Source organism: Haplochromis burtoni, unplaced genomic scaffold (genome assembly GCF_018398535.1).
Source record: "Haplochromis burtoni strain Fernald_Lab_line unplaced genomic scaffold, NCSU_Asbu1 Contig_80, whole genome shotgun sequence".
Lineage (NCBI taxonomy): Eukaryota > Metazoa > Chordata > Actinopteri > Cichliformes > Cichlidae > Haplochromis > Haplochromis burtoni.
Genome location: NW_024582441.1, coordinates 1,203,136 through 1,224,194, shown reverse-complemented (window position 1 = coordinate 1,224,194; position 21,059 = coordinate 1,203,136). Strand labels below are relative to the sequence as shown.

Genomic DNA, 21,059 nt, shown 5'->3' with positions numbered 1-21,059 from the left:
CTGGTGCTGTGTCTCCTGAAGTCAACAATGAGCTCTTTGGTTTTCTTAGTGTTCAGTGCCAGGTTGTTTTCTGAACACCATGCTGCCAGCTTCAGGACTTCCTCTCTGTACTCTGCCTCTGTACTCTAATGTTATATTTTTATTATTAAAACAGAATTTATTTAACGTCTTTCTTTTTTTTAACATGTTACGTTTGGTGACAACTTGGTAGGTCAGTATCAGCCCCATTTTTTTAAATCTCTGTGGGTAAAAGCCCTGACTGTAGAAAACAGATGATACACGGTGGTGTAAGTGTGCCCCCATGTGGCCAAATAAAGAAACAACATTTAGAGATGCTCCCTGAACAAGAACATCAAAAAGTCATTTTAACTAGCCTTATAATTTATATTGGAGTTTATTTAGTTAAACATTAAAAATGCCCCTTTTTGTTTATTTCAACAGTCTCAAGTGCAGACAAGTGTTACGGAAATCTGAAATAAATCAATCTACACAAACAAGCTGTCTTTCTGAGATTTTAAGTCAAACAACTATACCGAGTGCAGGAGATGTTCACGTGGCATTTGACAAAAAGTAATAACAAGCATGGAATAATTTATAGGAATACGTTATCTCCCCACCACGGTCACAGAATACAATCAGGACATAACATGCAAAAGATAACTTGTACAGATGAGTGTATCTTGTAATAGAGAATTATATTTAGACAAAAACATGATACCATGGAGCCTTTCATTCAGTTTTTCAACACAGAGATGAATGTCAGGAGTGATTTGTAACAGCAGCAAGATTGAAAGGGAAAGTTTACGTGTTGGTGGTGAGACCTGCTATGGTGTGTGTTTTTTGTATAGTACCACTAACAAAAAAAATACAGGAGGCAGAAGTGGATGTGGCCAACTGAAAGAACAATATAATGTTGTATTGCATTTTCTTTACTTTACTTTACTCCTTTATTTTAAACTACTTTGACTGAGCTCATTCTTTCAATTCTTATTTTGTGTTTTTTTTTTCTTTTTGGGGGGAACATTTTATTTTGCTGGATCGAGCTTCATATTTATTCTGCTTATTGGAGCACAGCTTAAACTACGGCTTTTGTAACAACTTGTCATACTAATGACGATCAGCAAATTTTGCTAATGTAAGTTTTTTTTAGTACACTGCATTTTCAACAAACAACAACGTGAACAAAAGAAATTTCCATTTGGTAATTAAGTATTGTGGGTAAATGTCATTTAAAAAACAACAACAACAACAACAACAACATTAAAATGTACTCCATAAAAAACATTAGAAATCCTTGAAAAATAAACTATTTAAGTATAATACAAATGATTTTGAAGGGGACTTGACTACCCACCAATCACAACGCTTATATACTAAGCCGTTATTAGGAGGTGGGGCTTGGCAGATTGGCTATTCATCCAGAAAATGTGATATTTTCTGTTTTACCTTTGCCTGTAACGCAAATTGAAAGCAGTACTCTAGAATCTAAATTTGTAATATCAGCTTTAAAGCCCCTGTTTTTCTACAGTTATTGGGGGGTTTCTCTTTATGAGACACCTTCTAGAAAACATCTAAGCGCAAAGATTCCTGACATGAACCCGGACCCCATCGGTACTAGCACACTAGGCACAGGCACTTTTGTCATGGTGTCATCCTGTAACTTTCAAAACCGATGTCAGAATAATAAACATACATGTAAAATATACAGCAGTATAATATGTCTTCATATACATCCAGAGATATTCACACAAATCTCTTAAAGCCATCCGTTGGGGCTGTAATCAGTAGATTAAAGCTCCTAAGACAACCAGAACCTCATTTGTCTGTACGCATGCCTAGAGGGAACAAATTCAGGTAGAAAAACATGAATAAACAACCGATTTCTGCACTCAAATCTGTGCAGAATCCCCCGATATACGCTGAGCAGAATTATTTTAATCATTATTAATTAAAATTAATTCTCTACCAACATAATTAGTTAATTATTTATGTTGGTGAAGGAAACTGGATTACCCAGAGAAAACCCACGCAAGCATGGGAGGAACACAGAAACTCGTCAGGGACCTGGGAGCGACAGAGAGAGGATGGATGCTTTTCACTAGTATTTTATGGTGGCTCAAAATCTGACTGATTTGTGTGTGTGTGTGTGTGTGTGTGTGTGTGTGTGTGTGTGTGTGTGTGTGTGTGTGTAATTCCATAAATTTTGAGTCCCAAACCATGACACAGCCCCCACTGTGTTCTACCGATGGCTTACTGTTGCACCTCTCTCCTTACATGCTCCATAAATATTGACAGTAATTTGAACAAAATTATCATGGAAAAACATAAACAAAATAAATATGCTAACAAGTCACATGTTAGAAGTTAAGGCCAACATGTGACCCACCTGCCAAATTTTAATACAAAAGCAGTAAATTTAGTTGAGCTTAATGAGTAATATCACAAGCTAACCACCTCCTATTATAGTTTTAAGTCTCTTTTTTATATAACTTAATACATTTTCTTAGATATGTAGCTGTACATAATTGTGAGTAATTTCAAACTGAATTTCTGTTATTACTGGGGCCCACCTGCAGTCCCACTATGGACCACGAGGGGGCTTCAGCCAACACTGGACTAGAGTGCTGTTAACACCAGTGGATGAGAGGACAAATAGGACCATTTGCTCAGATTTTACGCATTGCCACGTCATTTATTTTCCATTTATTGCATTGTTGCTAAAGCAAGTTTCAGCATTAACAAAATATATACGCATCGATAAATCAATCATTACAGCCAAATAAGTGAGTAAGACTGAACCTTTTGTTCCAGGCCAGTTTGAAATCCATGTTTTATTTATATAAGCCTGGAAAAAATGAAGGCTGGATTTTTTGTTTCCGAGCCAGACAGAGTGTGTTTCATGTTGACGAGCCTGCTATGAAGTCAGAGACTGTGTTTCATGTTGCCAAGTTGGCCCAAATGAATTTGAATTTTGTGTTTTCCAACTTGCCGATTCAGACACTGATCCTTGTTTTTAACTTATGAAATCAGAGTTGTTTTGTTGCTCCTTTAACATAAAGTGAGGCTTATTTAGTGCCTCACTCTGAACCTGCTCATAGTGTACCACAGTCTCAACTTCTTCACAATGTGAATCTGAATCTGCTCCTTATGTGCCTCAAAGTGAAACTCCTCATTATGTGCCTCAAAGTGAAACTCCTTCCGAAATAGCTGTGCTACAGACTGGTTAGCTTCCCTAAACTAACCTCTTCAAAGACCGCTCGAAGCAACAGTCTGGAGGCTGTTCCTTTGCAGTTGACCAGTTTGATCTTCTAGCTCCCTCCATGGCCCAAGTTGGTAATAGTGGAGATGGCAAAGCACGCTGCATCCGTCCCAGTAGGGTGAAGGTGGCCAGGGCCCAGCTTATCCATAGTTTTCACGTGACATCTAAGCTACTGGGACACGCCTTCTCGGAGGTCAAAAACAGTACTGCAGTCCTTTGCCATCCAGCCATCATTTCAACATCTTCGAGTTATACTTAACCAAAATGCCAGATAGTTGCCGTTCTATTGGATGCACGAATCTACGTTTATTTACAACTGCCAGAAAATGTGTAGAGTATGGCACCAACATGTGAGCACACCTCTCCTAACCCTGCCTTACAAACCAGTTGTTACCAATCCCTGCTTCTCCATAGCAACCCATGCTGTCAGTGGCGGCTCATTTAAACTGTAGGGATGATTTACCTGACATTGTAAAAAAAAAAAAAAAAAACTCTGTCAGCTACTATGACACAACAATAATGTGACAAATTAATAGTACAGGAACTTTTCTGGGCCTACGCTGTAAACTTACAGGTTGAGAAAACAGAATATTTGTTTACACTTGCTATGTTGCACTCATCTTTGCTTTCATGACGAACCTCCCACACGGTGGTATTATTGTCCATACTGTCCATACTTTTAAAGGTTTCATCCTGGCAGCAGTATACGTTGAGGGATTCTCTAGAGGACACATGTAGATATGCCACTGAACAGGAGCTCTGGGAAAGACGTAATCACTTTCAGGGATTTAAATAAAGCTGCCGGGATCACAAGACCCCAAAATTCGTACTTTCTCTTTATATCTCCATTTTTCCTCCATGGATGATCTTGGCTCAAGACAGGTGAAACAAACAACACTCATCCTGCAGTACTACCGAGTGTCCACTGTTGGCCTTTATGTCTTTATGTCTGAATTACTAGTGAATTACTTGAAATTGTTAAACAGACATTAAAGCTACTTTCGTTGCACTTCTGCATCCTGAGTTCTGCATTTGGGTCAGCAACCTGACTGTCACACAGCACTACATGATTCTAACTGAAACTCATTGCAAAACAATGTCACAAGAACACATGGAACAAAAAATCATTTCCACCATGCAATTACCGAAACATCTTTTGTCTTTTATATAAGAGATATATTATTTCATGACCTGCCAAGGGACTACAGATGCAAATTAGCTTAAGCCAACTCTGGTAAAATGCATTGAATGGCTACATTTATGTTAATATCGTACACGGTCCCTTTTCACATAAAATATAATATCCATCCATCCATCCCTTCGCTTCTGCTTATCCTTATCTTAGAGTAATAGGTAATATTCATGTATAATTTTGTTAATTGTAGGCAAGAGTAAAAAAGAGTTCCATGTTATAGCATCAGGAGTTTGTTCATTACTTTTATATTTAACTGGCTTCATTGCTGGCGTGTGTGTTTTCGTATTGTCATCAAACAGAAAGAAGTTGAATACAAATGGTTTCAATAAGCAAAGGGAATACCAGCAATCTGTTTCAACACTTGGAGTATAATAATCACCGAAGGATGGCTAGTATCAGCAGATTTCTTTCCACAAGCTGTAGATGTTTGATTTGAGTTTTAAACCTGATGCTTTTCCTAACCTAAACCTAAAGAATGATGTTGGGGTTTTTTGTTGATTTGAGAATAAAGTCTAAATTAATTTTTGGATGTTGAGTCCAAATAACATCAACCAGGATCCAATATGTTGAGAAAAATTGGAAATGTTAAGATTAAAGTTGTTGTTTCAAGTTAGATTACTGCCAATTAGTACACAGCTGCCCCACCCTCCACAAAATATTTGTATAGATGAGTCAGTGTCATGGGACTTCAGAATTGGTTTTGGTGGCGAGGGATTTTTTTTTTCTCTTCCTGCACATAAACATAGTTTTATATGTATGAGAACTTCTGTCTGTTCAGGAGGTCAAAAAAACCCCAACAAACTGGGAAGAAAAGGCCACAGTTGTGCAAAGTTGGCAATGAACAGATGCAATGTCGATTATTACACATGTGCACATTACAGTGGAGGTATGCTGTATCAGAAAAATCAGGTTGCAACTGATGATATTTCACAAGAATACATAAGAACGAATACTAAGATACTAAGATTTTCAGGTGATTGTCAAATTTCGAAAAAATAAAATGTGTTTTCATCAATGATTTTAAAAGACAAACTCTTCAATGAACTTTGATGGGTGAAATCAGAAAAATGTATGATTAAAATTTAACAAAGTTAAAATCCTCAATCCAAAGCTCCACGTGTACGTACATGCAGATGTTTGGTGGGACAGAGGGATAGGGTGAGATAGAGTTGGATGATTTGTTGTGTCGACATCTAAAGGAAGCAGCTGAAACAAGATGAAGAAAACAATGAAAAATAATTTTTAGCTCACCTTCATGCACGTGCAGCAGGTAAGGCTTCACAATACAGACTTCAAGCACAGACAATGATGCAAAACACACAAAGCAACTCAGTGATTTCTGAAGGGCAGAGGATTATTCTCCAGCAATCAAATGAATCACCTGAACTTAACTCAGCAGAGAATGCTGAAGACAAAACTGGATCCACAAAAAACAGCCTGGCAGAGCATCTTAAAGGAGGAAACCCAACTTTGCTTTTTGCTGATGATAGCGATAATTTGTCCGATTACATGTGAGCCTTTTAAAAAATTTTGTTAAATGCCTTGAATTAAAGCTGAACCACTTTCAGCACATAAACATGGTGGGTGATAAATATGAGGACTTTGAAATGATTGTGTCTGCTCAGAAGAAAGAAAAAATTAAGAACACACACAAACTTGGACAATTTACCATAATTGTGCAAGGTGACAGATGCAATATGACTGGTTGCACATTTGTGCAAAAAGGAGGTGTGTTGTTTCAGAAGAACAGGTTGCAACTGATGATATTTCACAAGAAAACACAAGAATGCATACTGAGAGACGCCCTTGAACTAATGAAGTTGATCTTTTCAACATTTCTGACTTTTTTCCCCAAAAAATCGGACTTTGAGGTCAAGGTCACTGGCATCAGATTTGTTTGAGGTTTTTTAGTAAATGTACCTACAGTATGAATTTGAAGTTCCACATCTCTCAAGTTATCATGTTCAAGAGATTTTCAGAAAACCTGATCTCTTACCTTGATCTTGAGGTTTAGGTGACTGAGATTCAAATTCTTCCAGTACTTTTAGTAAATGCACTTATGATATGAATTAGAAAATCCTAGCTGAAATCTTTCTCAATTTACTGTATTCACAAGATTTTCAGAAAATTTGACCAAGGTCAGGGGTCAAACTCATCCGAGATTTGGTTTCAGTTTGAAAATCACCTCATTCTCAAGTTATTGAAGTCACGAACTTTGGTGTCCATGCTGTCTGCCCGCCCGCCTGCCTGGCAGGGTAACAACAATGCCTCGTTAGCCTTTAACAGCTGAGTGATAAAAATTGTTTTTTATTTCTCATTTTGACTATAACGTTGAAATAACTACTGCCAATTAGTGCACGACTGGCTGCACCCTCTACAAAATACCTTGTGTAGATGAGACTGAGACATTTTGCTTCAGAATCGTTTTTAGTACCAAGGGATTCATTTTTCTCTTTCTGTACATAAACTGCTGTGTGAGAAATACGAGGCCTGTGAAGGATCTATTAAGAAAGAAAGAAAAAACACACTCAATCCCAGAAGAGCTGCAATGGTGCAACGTGAAATTGCCGGCAGTGAATGGATGCAATGTTGATGGTTACATAACTGTGTAGTAAAAATGGAGGTGTGTTGTATAAAAAAATGAGGTTGCAGCTAATGGTATTTTACAAGAATGTACAGAGAAACACATACCGAGAAACCCCCGAGGACTGAGACAGTTCACCCTTTTCTCAACACTTTATTCTCAAAATGAATAAAACACTTCAATGTTTCTTTTTTAACATGGTCCTAATACTCTGAAACCAGGGTAAGAAGGGCAAGGAAAAAAAAAACATTAATAACGATCAAGTTAAAATGTTCAACTAATCATCAAAGTGATCTGAGGTCATGTCGCCCAGCTCTACCAAATGCACAGATTCACTCATTTCATGACAAAGCACTGATATAATCTATGTAACTTTTAAAGAAAAGTCAGAGCATTATGTCATGTAGATGTGTTTGTATGGTTTTCAGTGGCACTGAAACATATTAATAAGACAAAAGCTGCTGGATGACAATCTTATTGGACACTGGACGCTGAGCTGCTGTGCAGGAGAAAAAGAATAAGACCACGGAGAAGATCCATGGAAGTAGTGAAGGAGGGTTGGTCAGGCAGAAGAGGATGATGGAGGCAGGGAGAGATGGAGGCAGATGATTCACTTTGGTGACCCCTAAAAAAAGCAGCTGAAAGAAAACAAAGAGGATTATCATCAAGAAAGACGAAGAAAACAATAAAAAAGAATTTGTGTGTGTAGGTTCTCAGTCATCCAGGTCGTGGTAATCTAAGGAGCTTGGAAAGAAAACCGAGTGGACTTCTTTAATTGTCTTGAAGATGTTTCACCTAGCATTCGAGAAGCTTCTTCAATTCTAAAACCAAATGCTGGAGATTCCCAGGTATTTAAACTCAAGTTCCCAAAAAGTTTATTCTGTTCATCTAAACGTAGCGTTTTCAGCGAGGTTGACTAACCATGACCTCTCGGCCCAATATTAGTCATGTTGGTTTTAGTCGTTATGCAAATGTTATGTTATGTTATGAAAACACTAAATCCAGGTGAACAGAATCAGCTCTTTGGGATTTCCTTACCTGGATGATTCAGCATGCATCAAGACCTAGAGGGAGTTGTCCCTTCAGACGGTTGTTGACCAATTATTGAACATGTGCCAGTCCACAGAGACTCCTACCTGACCTCATGTGTCAACTGACCCATTAACAGTGCGAACAAGAAGGGGCTCAGAGCAAGGTCAGTGATGTAAGCCCACCCTCACCTTGAAGTCATCTGTCACTCTTGCCTCACCTCTCCTGACTTCCTCAAAGAGTGCCACACTTCCTCTCATGGTACCCATTCGTATGCCGTCTCACAATGAAACTCTGAATTTATTAGAAATAAAAGTGAAAATAAATGGAAAATGCTCTCTCATTTGCTATAAAAGACCATTTACCACACGACACATGAGCACATCATAACACAACTCATCTCTTCCTCTAAATAAGGTACAACTACATTTATGGGCATGCCAGGATGAACCAATGGCACTGAGAAAGAGGAGGGGTTAAATCTCTCGCATTAATAAATACCCCGAGCTGCTCTCTTACCCTAGAAGAGAAGGACCCCTGTTGGCTTTGTAGTGTTTTGATCCTCAGAAAAAAATCCACAAAGACCTGCAAACATGACCAGAAAATTCTTTGTTTGTGGAAACTGGAAGATGAACGGCAGCAAGAAAAGCATCGGGGAGCTCATCCAGACCCTGAACACTGCAAAGCTGGACCCCAATGTCGGTATGTGTCTTCTTTTTTTTTCTTTTTTTTTTTCATTCAACCCTTTATTTCATTTTTAAATGAAAATCACAGAAAACGTATTTGTCTTCTGATATTATTTCTCCATTTGAAGGTTCACCATTTAGACACTTGTTGCACTATTTTCAGTTAATTTAAGCTTTTCTCCTTGTATTCATGTCACAACTCCATGGTCAAAATTACTCTTTAGTTCAACGGGGGAAAAAAATCACAGACACATTTAATGCCAGGAGCATCTGCAAAAGTTCAGGAGTACTTTGAGGTCATTTTAAACCTCATTAAAAATGTGAGGAAAGATGAGGAAAGCTCTGGAGAATTTTTCATCAGTCCAGCCAGCAGCTGTCTGCTGAGGAAACGCAAAGTACACTGAAGTCAGGCTGGTTGTTAAGGTGTTGCTCTTTCATGAGCAGACCACAAGTTTTTAAACAACAATGAATGAATCAGTTATTGAAACCAACAACTGATTCATTCGTTTTGCTCTTCAGAGTTCACTAAAAGTTTTTGTGCTATAAATATACTCACCTTTTAAAACTGGGTTATTTTTTCAAAGAAAAGTGTGTACTATATTATCATTAACACAATACAAGGAAACAAAGATAAACTACTTATGGTTATTTATCAGATATTTGAAACAAGGCTTTACGTGGAAATGATTTATTAAGCGTTAGTCCATGGGCGTTTCTCACTATGCATTCTTGTGAAATATCATTAGCTGCAACTTGAGTCAATGGCACAACACACCTCCACAAACATGTAACGGTCAATATTTCATCAATCCATTGTCAGCTGTTTCACCTTGCACAATTGTGGCCAGCTCTTCCCAGTGAGTGTATATTCGGAAGTTTTCAATCTGTACATACAGTTTTCTGCAGCATCTTGTAGGAAAACTTCCTTTAAGAAAAGCCGCTGAGAGGCTGAGTTGGGCTTTTTACTGTGACTCATTCAACAAAGTGGATTCTTCCTTAGATGGATGATGATTTTATTCAAACAAACAGGAAAGAAACCAAACATTTCATTCCAATCAGTCAGTGATGCATGAGTGATGAGAATAGGATCAACAGAAAATATCAGAGGACTACTCATCCTCTCTCTTTCCATGCCACCTGAGGCGTGACCAGGTAATTAAGGTGAAGCCACACCCATTGTAACAATTACTGTTTGTTGAAGTTGCCCATAGTGACAAATGTGACTCAAAACAATAACCAGAAATACATACTTTAGCTGCTACATACCTATAACAAGCTGTGTTTATGTGCTAAAAATAAGAAAAAATCCCTTGAAACCAGCCGCTGACAGTTTTGTTATGGTGTTATCGTGTAACATCTAAAATAACATATCTGATTTTTTTTCTATGTGAGATTGAAACCTGTCTGTGATCATCGTCAGTGTTTAGTTGCTCCAATGAAATGCAAATGGGATCCCTGTATCACAGCCTTTACTGAAACTTCTCACACTCACAAACTCACTTAAATTTGACTATTAACTGACTTGAATGAAATCTAAGATATTACAGTAGCGCGTGAAAAAAATCTTCCCAGACATTATCATCCATATTCATTATTCATGCCCTTGTTGACAGGTTTATGATCAAGGTCAACCATAGGGTCAGAAATAATGGCTATTATGCCAGTGTTGCAGTAAGAAGCAATTACTTGACATATATGACATAAAAACATGTTACACTGCCAAAATAAAACTTAACCTGTATACATAGGTCAACAGAAATGGGTCTATAGGTCAAATGCTTAACATAACAATTCCCACTTTACTTATAAAAGCACTTTCATTGTATTCCAATGTTATAAGCCATTAAAAAACAACAATACACCCCAAAGCAAATGCACAGGCTTCAGTCCCTCTTCACTGTGTACAAGCCTATACTAATGGAAGGAAACTGATAAGAAGAGAAGTCAAGGTCTGGTATGGAGAAGGCACTTCCATGTCACAGGGATGCATGGTATATACTGGCTGGTCAGTATTTAAAGACTTAAATGATTTAACTGAAGCAGTATACCCATGTTAAAAAATACTCCAATAAAAGTTGAAGTACAGAAGCAACTTTTTTAGTCAAGTAAAAGTGAAAAAGTACAGGCTCTGAAATGTACTCAAGTAGATTCAGTAGATTTTCTTAGTATGCACGCAGTGATCAGCTGACCTACAGGTCTTTGTGGATTTACACAACTGAATTCAACAAGATGTAAGCATACAAACTACCCAGCATTTTCACACAACATTTGAATAACAGAGTGAGCATAGCTTAGTTTGTTTTGCAGGAATATCAACTATGTGATTAAAATTACGACATCGCATGAAAGCTTTAATTCTGCACTTTATCAAGTGCAACTGAACAATCCTTACCTTCTTCCTCTCCTATTCATCCGTCTTCCTAAATCTTTCTCCATCTCTGAGTGAAGTTGGCTCTCTCTCTTTTCTCTCCCTGTGAAATACAGCAGCTGGTCGTTTAGCAACACTGTGGGACGAACTGCACACAAACAGTTATTGCAGACCAACGTCAAGTGTGACGTAGTTTAGTTTAGTTTTTCTTCGGCTGCCTTTTCCTAATCAGATGTCAAGAGATGCAGCTTTATGTTGAGCCATCACAACCACATTACTAATGACCACTGTTTCTCTGAAGAACCAAAAGGAAGTGTCAAACTCCAGCTAGTTCACGGTCATAAATATTGTAATATTTAGTTTTAATATTTACTGTGTTTGTGCCCTGATAAATAAATGGACTACATATCTGTAACCCAAGTATTGTGTTTTCTCTCTCTCTCTTTAAATAGAGGTGGTGTGTGCTGCTCCAGCCATCTATCTGGAACTAACAAGGTCCAAACTGGATCCCAAGTTCAGCGTGGCTGCTCAGAACTGCTACATAGTTCCCAGTGGTGGCTTCACTGGAGAGATCAGGTACACAGTGCACTTTATTCTGCTTAAGATAGAATAAACTCAGTTATTTGGTATCATGGTGCTAGCTATGGGTGCTAAAAGTCTGTATCCAAATTCTGGATCTCAGGAAAAGCAGAGCATCACAGCATGATGTTTCCTTTTATACATTTTAGCTCCATTTACACAAATATAATAACGGTAAATAAACTGGTTCTTATATAGTGCTCTTCTACGCTACCTGAGCACTAAAAGCACTTTATTCACCCACTCATGCAGCACTTTTTCTATGTGAGTGCTTTCTATCGAACATTCACACACATTCTGATTCATCAGAGAGAAACTTGGGCTTAATATCAGGGGTATTAGCAGATTGAAACACCAACCTTTCAATTAGTAGATGACCTGCTCTACCTACAGCCAACCAAGGTATGGGTTAGGACTTAAATACCTTGTGACTCACAATTCAACACTGTATGCATTTATAGATGACCACGATGGTGACGGCTAACATGTTCAAATTGAGGCTTCCAAGTGGGACTTTATCATGTTTTGCTCAATCTCTTATCCTTGAAACTCAACCTTGTGAAAATCACTATCCTCACACAGTTAGGACAACCATCCATCACAGTCGAATACAACTAATGACTGGATCATAATACTGTTTATCAATGAAAAAAAGAAAATAATCAGTTTATCTTCATGGGAATGCTTCTGGTCTTCCAGCCCTGCAATGATCAAGGACTGTGGTATGGACTGGGTGGTCCTGGGACACTCTACAAGGCGCCACATCTTTGGAGAGAGTAATGAGGTAACTACAGATAATTTTATCCTGTTCATTTAGTTTTTCACCTGCAAATGTAAAGAACTGAATTCCTCAAAACAAGTAAAACACACAAAACATGTTTCATTGCCTCCTGTGCTGTTAGTTCATTGGCCAGAAGGTAGCTCACGCTCAGGAGAACGATCTCGGTGTGATCGTCTGCATCGGAGAGACGCGGGAAGAGAAGGAGAAAGGCATCACAGATCAGGTCATCTTTGCTCAGATGAAAGCCATCGCAGGTATGCAGCTCCTCACACTGTCACTGGGTTTTTATGTGCACATGAGAGCTGGAATGTTGAATTGTTATAGGCAAGTTTTATCAATTTGGTTCACAATAAAATTCAAAATAAAATGTATTTTTATTGCCACCAAATCACAACAACGGTTGCCTCAAGGCACTTTATACTGTAATGTCAAGACCCTACAATAATATAAAGATCGCATGTCTCTTTAACAGACAACGTAAAGGACTGGAACAAGGTCGTGCTGGCCTATGAGGCTGGGTGGGCCATTGGCACTGGGAACGCTGCCTCTCCTCAACACGTAAATATTACAAATCACTGAATATTTAACATATTGTGTTTACCGTTTCTAACATAATGTCTCCTGTGTGATATATCAGGTGCAGCAGATTCATGCCAAAGTGAGGGAGTGGCTGAAGAACAACGTGTCTGAGGCGGTAGCCAACTCTGTAAGGATCATCTACGGAGGTCAGTGCTGTGCTGGGTAGCTGTTTTGCTTTGAGTCCCACGTTGATCTCTTCTCACACATTGCTTCTTCTTCTCAGGTTCAGTGAGAGGTGATACCTGCAGAGAACTTGCCGCCCAGAAGGACATTGATGGTTTCATTGTGGGCAAAGGCTCCCTGAAGCCAGAGTTCACTGACATCATCAACGCCAAGGCATAAAATGTGGACAACTGCAGTGTGATTGGATTAGAGTCCAACTCCATTCAGACGGTTCAGTTCTGCATCCCTCTCTCTCAGCACTTAGTCCTCTTTCCCTTTTTCATTTAAAGTATTTGTGATGATGACATTCCCTCCTTTTCCTTTATTATTTAAAAACATTTTTTATTTGATTATATATTTTGTCACAAAGACATGGGATAGGGGTGGAAAGCTGTAAGGAAACATAATAAATATAAATGATTTAAATACTATTTCAGTGTCTTGTCTCATTTTTAAATCCTTTCATAACAGTATTCATTTTAGTCTCAGACTGGTTCAGACTAGTTGCCTTTACCTGACCATTTTCAGAGGAATGCTTTTTTTATTTTTGAAGTTGAAGCTCAGATATAAAAACAGCAGCTAAGTCAAGGAAGGAACCAGTGTTACTGCTAATTTTATCAGCAGTCACATTGTCAATAAACACTACAGATATATATATATTTCTTGGGGGAGTCCTGAGAGCACAGCTAATAATGAGCAACTCATTTTATGAGCTTTGGGTGGGTTTCAAATACAAATGTGAAACATCTAGGGTTGCATAATATACAGTATTATCAATTGTACCTCATATATATATACTCATATATATCTCCTTAGGTGTTTATCATATAATCCAATGACTTGTACATGTGAAATGCAACAAAAGGAATAAGGCTAATCATAGTTTATCAGCACTCATGAGTGTTAGATAAGGTAAACATGCAGATTAGATGTTATATGGGAACTATAGCACAATTTGCAAAGATTTTACAGTGTACAAAACATGTAGGTGTGGAAGGAAATGAGTGCAGTTTATCGGTGAACAGGAAATCAGACTATGCATGCACTGCAGTGAACCTGAATATGCAAAATGTATTGCTACAGTGTCAGGCTTGTTGCACTTTGGAATACAGACCTCGCTCAAACCGTGTTGGTTAACAGAAATATTAATAAAATAACACTTTTTATAAGTAAATGTGGATTCATCGGTAGGAAAGGGAATTATTAAGGAACTGAAGATTGCTTTTACTTTGGAAGGTCTTCTTGGAGACACGGTGTTCCAAACATATGGCCATATGGCACTCCAGTGCAGTAAGTGGTGGTGGTGGTGCACATAAACCAAGAAGAAGAAGAAGAAGAAGAAGAAGAAGAAGAAGAAGGGGGCAGTTAAAGGTTAGGATGCCAACACTATACTGACACAGTGACAAAATCATATTATTGTGTAACAGTTTTCCTGTTTCTTGATTCGATTTTCTTGATATAAGTTTAATTAAGATTTTAAAGCTGCCAAGCAGCCAGAAAAGAAAAAGACCACAAAGATTCACGGATGTAAAGAGGGAGGACATACAGGAACAACTTTGCTTTACACAGAGACGGGGGGCTTCTCTTTATGAGAAACCTTCTAGATAACTTTCTAAGAGCTAAGAATCCTGTGCTCAGCCTAATCACTGCAACACCAGGCACAGACACTGTTGTTATGGTGGTATGAAGCGCCACTGACTTCCACCAATCAAGAAGTAGTCACGCAGGGGGTGGGACTTGTATCACTATGGCCAATCAAACGACAGGCACAGATCACTTGTACACAAAAGTGATTTTCAACTTGCTGGCCAGAAGGACATTGATGGTTTCATTGTGGGTAAAGGCTCCCCGAAGCCAGTATTTATCAGCATAATCAACGCCAAGGCCAATGCGAGCGGTTTAGAGTTCGAGTCCATTCAGATGGTCCAGTTCTTCATCCCCAGCTCTCAACACTTAGTCCTCTTCCCCTTTTTCATTCAAAATATTTGTGTGAAGATGTCATTCCCTTCTTCTCCTTTATTGTTATTTTTATTTTATTTTATTACTTGGTTATACTTTGTCCCAAAGAAAAGGGACAGGAGTGGAAAGCTGTAAGGAAACAAAATAAATTTAAAATGGTTTAGAGACTATTTCTGTGTCTTGTCTCATTTTTATAACCTTTTATAAGAGTTGTAATTTCATTACTACTGTAATTTTAGTCTCACACTAAAATGTAACTAGAATAGTTGCTTCAGGACCTTGGACCTGATCATTTTCAGAGGAATTCTTTTTGGTTTTTGAAGCCTCTTTAACACTGGCCTACAACATTAAACAGTGACATTAAACAGATCACGTAGTTTTACGAGAGCAGTCAGATAAGAGTTAGGCTCACATTATAGATTTTATTCCTGCAGGGCTACTGAAGAATACGCATGTTCACTTTAAGTTTTCAGTGAAGCGTGTTATTTTATCGATATTTTTTGCTGTTTGAGCGTTGTCCAGCAAAAAATAAGTGTAATCCGAAATGAAATTAAAGTGTAAGAGAAACTAGTTATGGGACTCAGTAATAACTCTACAGACAACTTTAAGCTCGGAGATGTACAGGCTTGAAATGTACTCAAGTAGATTCAGTAGATTTTCTTAGTATGCACGCAGTGATCAGCTGACCTACAGGTCTTTGTGGATTTACACAACTGAATTCAACAAGATGTAAGCATACAAACTACCCAGCATTTTCACACAACATTTGAATAACAGAGTGAGCATAGCTTAGTTTGTTTTGCAGGAATATCAACTATGTGATTAAAATTACGACATCGCATGAAAGCTTTAATTCTGCACTTTATCAAGTGCAACTGAACAATCCTTACCTTCTTCCTCTCCTATTCATCCGTCTTCCTAAATCTTTCTCCATCTCTGAGTGAAGTTGGCTCTCTCTCTTTTCTCTCCCTGTGAAATACAGCAGCTGGTCGTTTAGCAACACTGTGGGACGAACTGCACACAAACAGTTATTGCAGACCAACGTCAAGTGTGACGTAGTTTAGTTTAGTTTTTCTTCGGCTGCCTTTTCCTAATCAGATGTCAAGAGATGCAGCTTTATGTTGAGCCATCACAACCACATTACTAATGACCACTGTTTCTCTGAAGAACCAAAAGGAAGTGTCAAACTCCAGCTAGTTCACGGTCATAAATATTGTAATATTTAGTTTTAATATTTACTGTGTTTGTGCCCTGATAAATAAATGGACTACATATCTGTAACCCAAGTATTGTGTTTTCTCTCTCTCTCTTTAAATAGAGGTGGTGTGTGCTGCTCCAGCCATCTATCTGGAACTAACAAGGTCCAAACTGGATCCCAAGTTCAGTGTGGCTGCTCAGAACTGCTACATAGTTCCCAGTGGTGGCTTCACTGGAGAGATCAGGTACACAGTGCACTTTATTCTGCTTAAGATAGAATAAACTCAGTTATTTGGTATCATGGTGCTAGCTATGGGTGCTAAAAGTCTGTATCCAAATTCTGGATCTCAGGAAAAGCAGAGCATCACAGCATGATGTTTCCTTTTATACATTTTAGCTCCATTTACACAAATATAATAACGGTAAATAAACTGGTTCTTATATAGTGCTCTTCTATGCTACCTGAGCACTAAAAGCACTTTATTCACCCACTCATGCAGCACTTTTTCTATGTGAGTGCTTTCTATCGAACATTCACACACATTCTGATTCATCAGAGAGAAACTTGGGCTTAATATCAGGGGTATTAGCAGATTGAAACACCAACCTTTCAATTAGTAGATGACCTGCTCTACCTACAGCCAACCAAGGTATGGGTTAGGACTTAAATACCTTGTGACTCACAATTCAACACTGTATGCATTTATAGATGACCACGATGGTGACGGCTAACATGTTCAAATTGAGGCTTCCAAGTGGGACTTTATCATGTTTTGCTCAATCTCTTATCCTTGAAACTCAACCTTGTGAAAATCACTATCCTCACACAGTTAGGACAACCATCCATCACAGTCGAATACAACTAATGACTGGATCATAATACTGTTTATCAATGAAAAAAAGAAAATAATCAGTTTATCTTCATGGGAATGCTTCTGGTCTTCCAGCCCTGCAATGATCAAGGACTGTGGTATGGACTGGGTGGTCCTGGGACACTCTACAAGGCGCCACATCTTTGGAGAGAGTAATGAGGTAACTACAGATAATTTTATCCTGTTCATTTAGTTTTTCACCTGCAAATGTAAAGAACTGAATTCCTCAAAACAAGTAAAACACACAAAACATGTTTCATTGCCTCCTGTGCTGTTAGTTCATTGGTCAGAAGGTAGCTCACGCTCAGGAGAACGATCTCGGTGTGATCGTCTGCATCGGAGAGACGCGGGAAGAGAAGGAGAAAGGCATCACAGATCAGGTCATCTTTGCTCAGATGAAAGCCATCGCAGGTATGCAGCTCCTCACACTGTCACTGGGTTTTTATGTGCACATGAGAGCTGGAATGTTGAATTGTTATAGGCAAGTTTTATCAATTTGGTTCACAATAAAATTCAAAATAAAATGTATTTTTATTGCCACCAAATCACAACAACGGTTGCCTCAAGGCACTTTATACTGTAATGTCAAGACCCTACAATAATATAAAGATCGCATGTCTCTTTAACAGACAACGTAAAGGACTGGAACAAGGTCGTGCTGGCCTATGAGGCTGGGTGGGCCATTGGCACTGGGAACGCTGCCTCTCCTCAACACGTAAATATTACAAATCACTGAATATTTAACATATTGTGTTTACCGTTTCTAACATAATGTCTCCTGTGTGATATATCAGGTGCAGCAGATTCATGCCAAAGTGAGGGAGTGGCTGAAGAACAACGTGTCTGAGGCGGTAGCCAACTCTGTAAGGATCATCTACGGAGGTCAGTGCTGTGCTGGGTAGCTGTTTTGCTTTGAGTCCCACGTTGATCTCTCTTAAGCGTCATTTCTTCTCCTCAGGTTCTAGCACGGTGCTACCTGCAGAGAACTTGCCCCCAGAAGGAGTTGATGGTTTCCTCGTGGCGGCAGCTCCCTGAAGCCAGAGTTCACTGACATCATCAACGCAAGGCATAAAATGTGGCAGTTGCATGTGATTGGATTAGAGTCCAACTCCATGACGGTTCAGTTCTCATCCCTCGTTCTCAGCACTTAGTCCTCTTTCCCTTTTTCATTTAAAGTATTTGTGATGATGACATTCCCTCCTTTTCCTTTATTATTTAAAAACATTTTTTATTTGATTATATATTTTGTCACAAAGACATGGGATAGGGGTGGAAAGCTGTAAGGAAACATAATAAATATAAATGATTTAAATACTATTTCAGTGTCTTGTCTCATTTTTAAATCCTTTCATAACAGTATTCATTTTAGTCTCAGACTGGTTCAGACTAGTTGCCTTTACCTGACCATTTTCAGAGGAATGCTTTTTTTATTTTTGAAGTTGAAGCTCAGATATAAAAACAGCGCTAAGTCAAGGAAGGAACCAGTGTTACTGCTAATTTTATCAGCAGTCACATTGTCAATAAACACTACAGATATATATATATTTCTTGGGGGAGTCCTGAGAGCACAGCTAATAATGAGCGACTCATTTTATGAGCTTTGGGTGGGTTTCAAATATAAATGTGAAACATCTAGGGTTGCATAATATACAGTATTATCAATTGTACCTCATATATATATACTCATATATATCTCCTTAGGTGTTTATCATATAATCCAATGACTTGTACATGTGAAATGCAACAAAAGGAATAAGGCTAATCATAGTTTATCAGCACTCATGAGTGTTAGATAAGGTAAACATGCAGATTAGATGTTATATGGGAACTATAGCACAATTTGCAAAGATTTTACAGTGTACAAAACATGTAGGTGTGGAAGGAAATGAGTGCAGTTTATCGGTGAACAGGAAATCAGACTATGCATGCACTGCAGTGAACCTGAATATGCAAAATGTATTGCTACAGTGTCAGGCTTGTTGCACTTTGGAATACAGACCTCGCTCAAACCGTGTTGGTTAACAGAAATATTAATAAAATAACACTTTTTATAAGTAAATGTGGATTCATCGGTAGGAAAGGGAATTATTAAGGAACTGAAGATTGCTTTTACTTTGGAAGGTCTTCTTGGAGACACGGTGTTCCAAACATATGGCCATATGGCACTCCAGTGCAGTAAGTGGTGGTGGTGGTGCACATAAACCAAGAAGAAGAAGAAGAAGAAGAAGAAGAAGGGGGCAGTTAAAGGTTAGGATGCCAACACTATACTGACACAGTGACAAAATCATATTATTGTGTAACAGTTTTCCTGTTTCTTGATTCGATTTTCTTGATATAAGTTTAATTAAGATTTTAAAGCTGCCAAGCAGCCAGAAAATTTCTGCTATCGATGCATCTTTTTCGATTCAGATTCACGCGATGTAGAGGAGTTTGATCTCATTTTCATGGAACACTTTTTTCCAGAGATCGGGATCTTCATCATTTTCGAGACCTTCTACGATAACTTTCAATTGATGCGAAGAATCCTGTCTCGTAATGATGTCAATCGATTCGCACGACACTTTGTTATCGGTGTATGAAGCGCATTCTGACTTCCACCAATGTCCAAGAAGTATCACAGGGGTGGGACTTAGATATGACACGTATAAGAAAAGACTAGACCAAGACCAGACAGGTCACACAGATCACTTGTACACTAAGAGAGTACGATAGATTTCAACTAGTGAGCTCTAAGAAGGTAACATTTAATGGTCACAGGACAGCGGCTTGTGCATGTAAAGCTCCTCCGAGATAGTCCTGAGAGCTATTGGGTCACTACAGAAACATCTCAATATCGAACAAGACTAAACAAGGCCGCACATGCTCAAAGGTTATGGTCGATGCGCACGCCATATACTAATCAGTCAGCACCACGTGACTTATCCTAGGATGAGCATTCGAGTTAGGACGCCATTCCATTGCCATGTGCGCATCAATTGCAATGGAGTTTTGCCATGTCAGTGTGGCCCCGACTGCGTTTCTATCTAGTATCAGACGATGCGCGTAGAGCGTCACGTCGTAGTTGCATTCCTGGCTGTTTATGCATTGTTTGTTCATGTGGTCATAGCTGATTAGTTCGTTAATTTTTTGGCAGATCACCATGTGAAGGCATGAGCTGGTGGTTAGCAGTTCAGTTGGTTCCAGTCTCTTCGTATTATCATTACGTTTATTGGTCCATCAGTGTCCAGTTTATCCCTCTATTATCCTCTTCCTTTTATTCAATATTGATTCATTCTCTTTCTTGTTTTTTTTTGTTATACTTTGTCCCAAAGAAAAGGGACAGGAGTGGAAAGCTGTAAGGAAACAAAATAAATTTAAAATGGTTTAGAGACTATTTCTGTGTCTTGTCTCATTTTTATAACCTTTTATAAGAGTTGTAATTTCATTACTACTGTAATTTTAGTCTCACACTAAAATGTAACTAGAATAGTTGCTTCAGGACCTTGGACCTGATCATTTTCAGAGGAATTCTTTTTGGTTTTTGAAGCCTCTTTAACACTGGCCTACAACATTAAACAGTGACATTAAACAGATCACGTAGTTTTACGAGAGCAGTCAGATAAGAGTTAGGCTCACATTATAGATTTTATTCCTGCAGGGCTACTGAAGAATACGCATGTTCACTTTAAGTTTTCAGTGAAGCGTGTTATTTTATCGATATTTTTTGCTGTTTGAGCGTTGTCCAGCAAAAAATAAGTGTAATCCGAAATGAAATTAAAGTGTAAGAGAAACTAGTTATGGGACTCAGTAATAACTCTACAGACAACTTT

The 21,059-nt window shown here is 38.4% G+C and overlaps 1 protein-coding gene, 1 non-coding gene and 1 pseudogene across 2 annotated transcripts; 2 read left to right on the top strand and 1 right to left on the bottom strand.

The window, feature by feature from the left end:
* Positions 1-8,570: 8,570 nt before the first annotated feature.
* On the top strand, positions 8,571-13,653 carry LOC102304656 (triosephosphate isomerase B). Its single transcript, XM_005925213.3, has 7 exons — positions 8,571-8,769; positions 11,574-11,697; positions 12,400-12,484; positions 12,603-12,735; positions 12,954-13,039; positions 13,119-13,206; positions 13,284-13,653. Exons 1-7 carry the CDS (start codon positions 8,661-8,663, stop codon positions 13,400-13,402), a joined length of 744 nt encoding a protein of 247 aa, XP_005925275.1. The 5' UTR covers positions 8,571-8,660; the 3' UTR covers positions 13,403-13,653.
* A 1,143-nt stretch (positions 13,654-14,796) lies between these two features.
* On the bottom strand, positions 14,797-14,852 carry LOC121814760. Its single transcript, XR_006054552.1, has one exon. It is a non-coding gene; the product is annotated as a U7 small nuclear RNA (small nuclear RNA).
* Positions 14,853-15,837: 985 nt separating this feature from the next.
* LOC121814749 lies at positions 15,838-18,401 on the top strand (annotated as a pseudogene).
* The last annotated feature ends 2,658 nt before the right edge of the window (positions 18,402-21,059 follow it).

Excerpts from the sequence above, each read along its gene's own strand:
- LOC102304656 (XM_005925213.3), top strand. The coding sequence starts at position 8,661 with ATGACCAGAAAATTCTTTGTTTGTGGAAACTGGAAGATGAACGGCAGC. Across the intron at positions 12,485-12,602 it reads TCTTTGGAGAGAGTAATGAG|TTCATTGGCCAGAAGGTAGC; the intron begins GTAACTACAGAT and ends CTGTGCTGTTAG. Across the intron at positions 13,040-13,118 it reads ACGCTGCCTCTCCTCAACAC|GTGCAGCAGATTCATGCCAA; the intron begins GTAAATATTACA and ends GTGATATATCAG.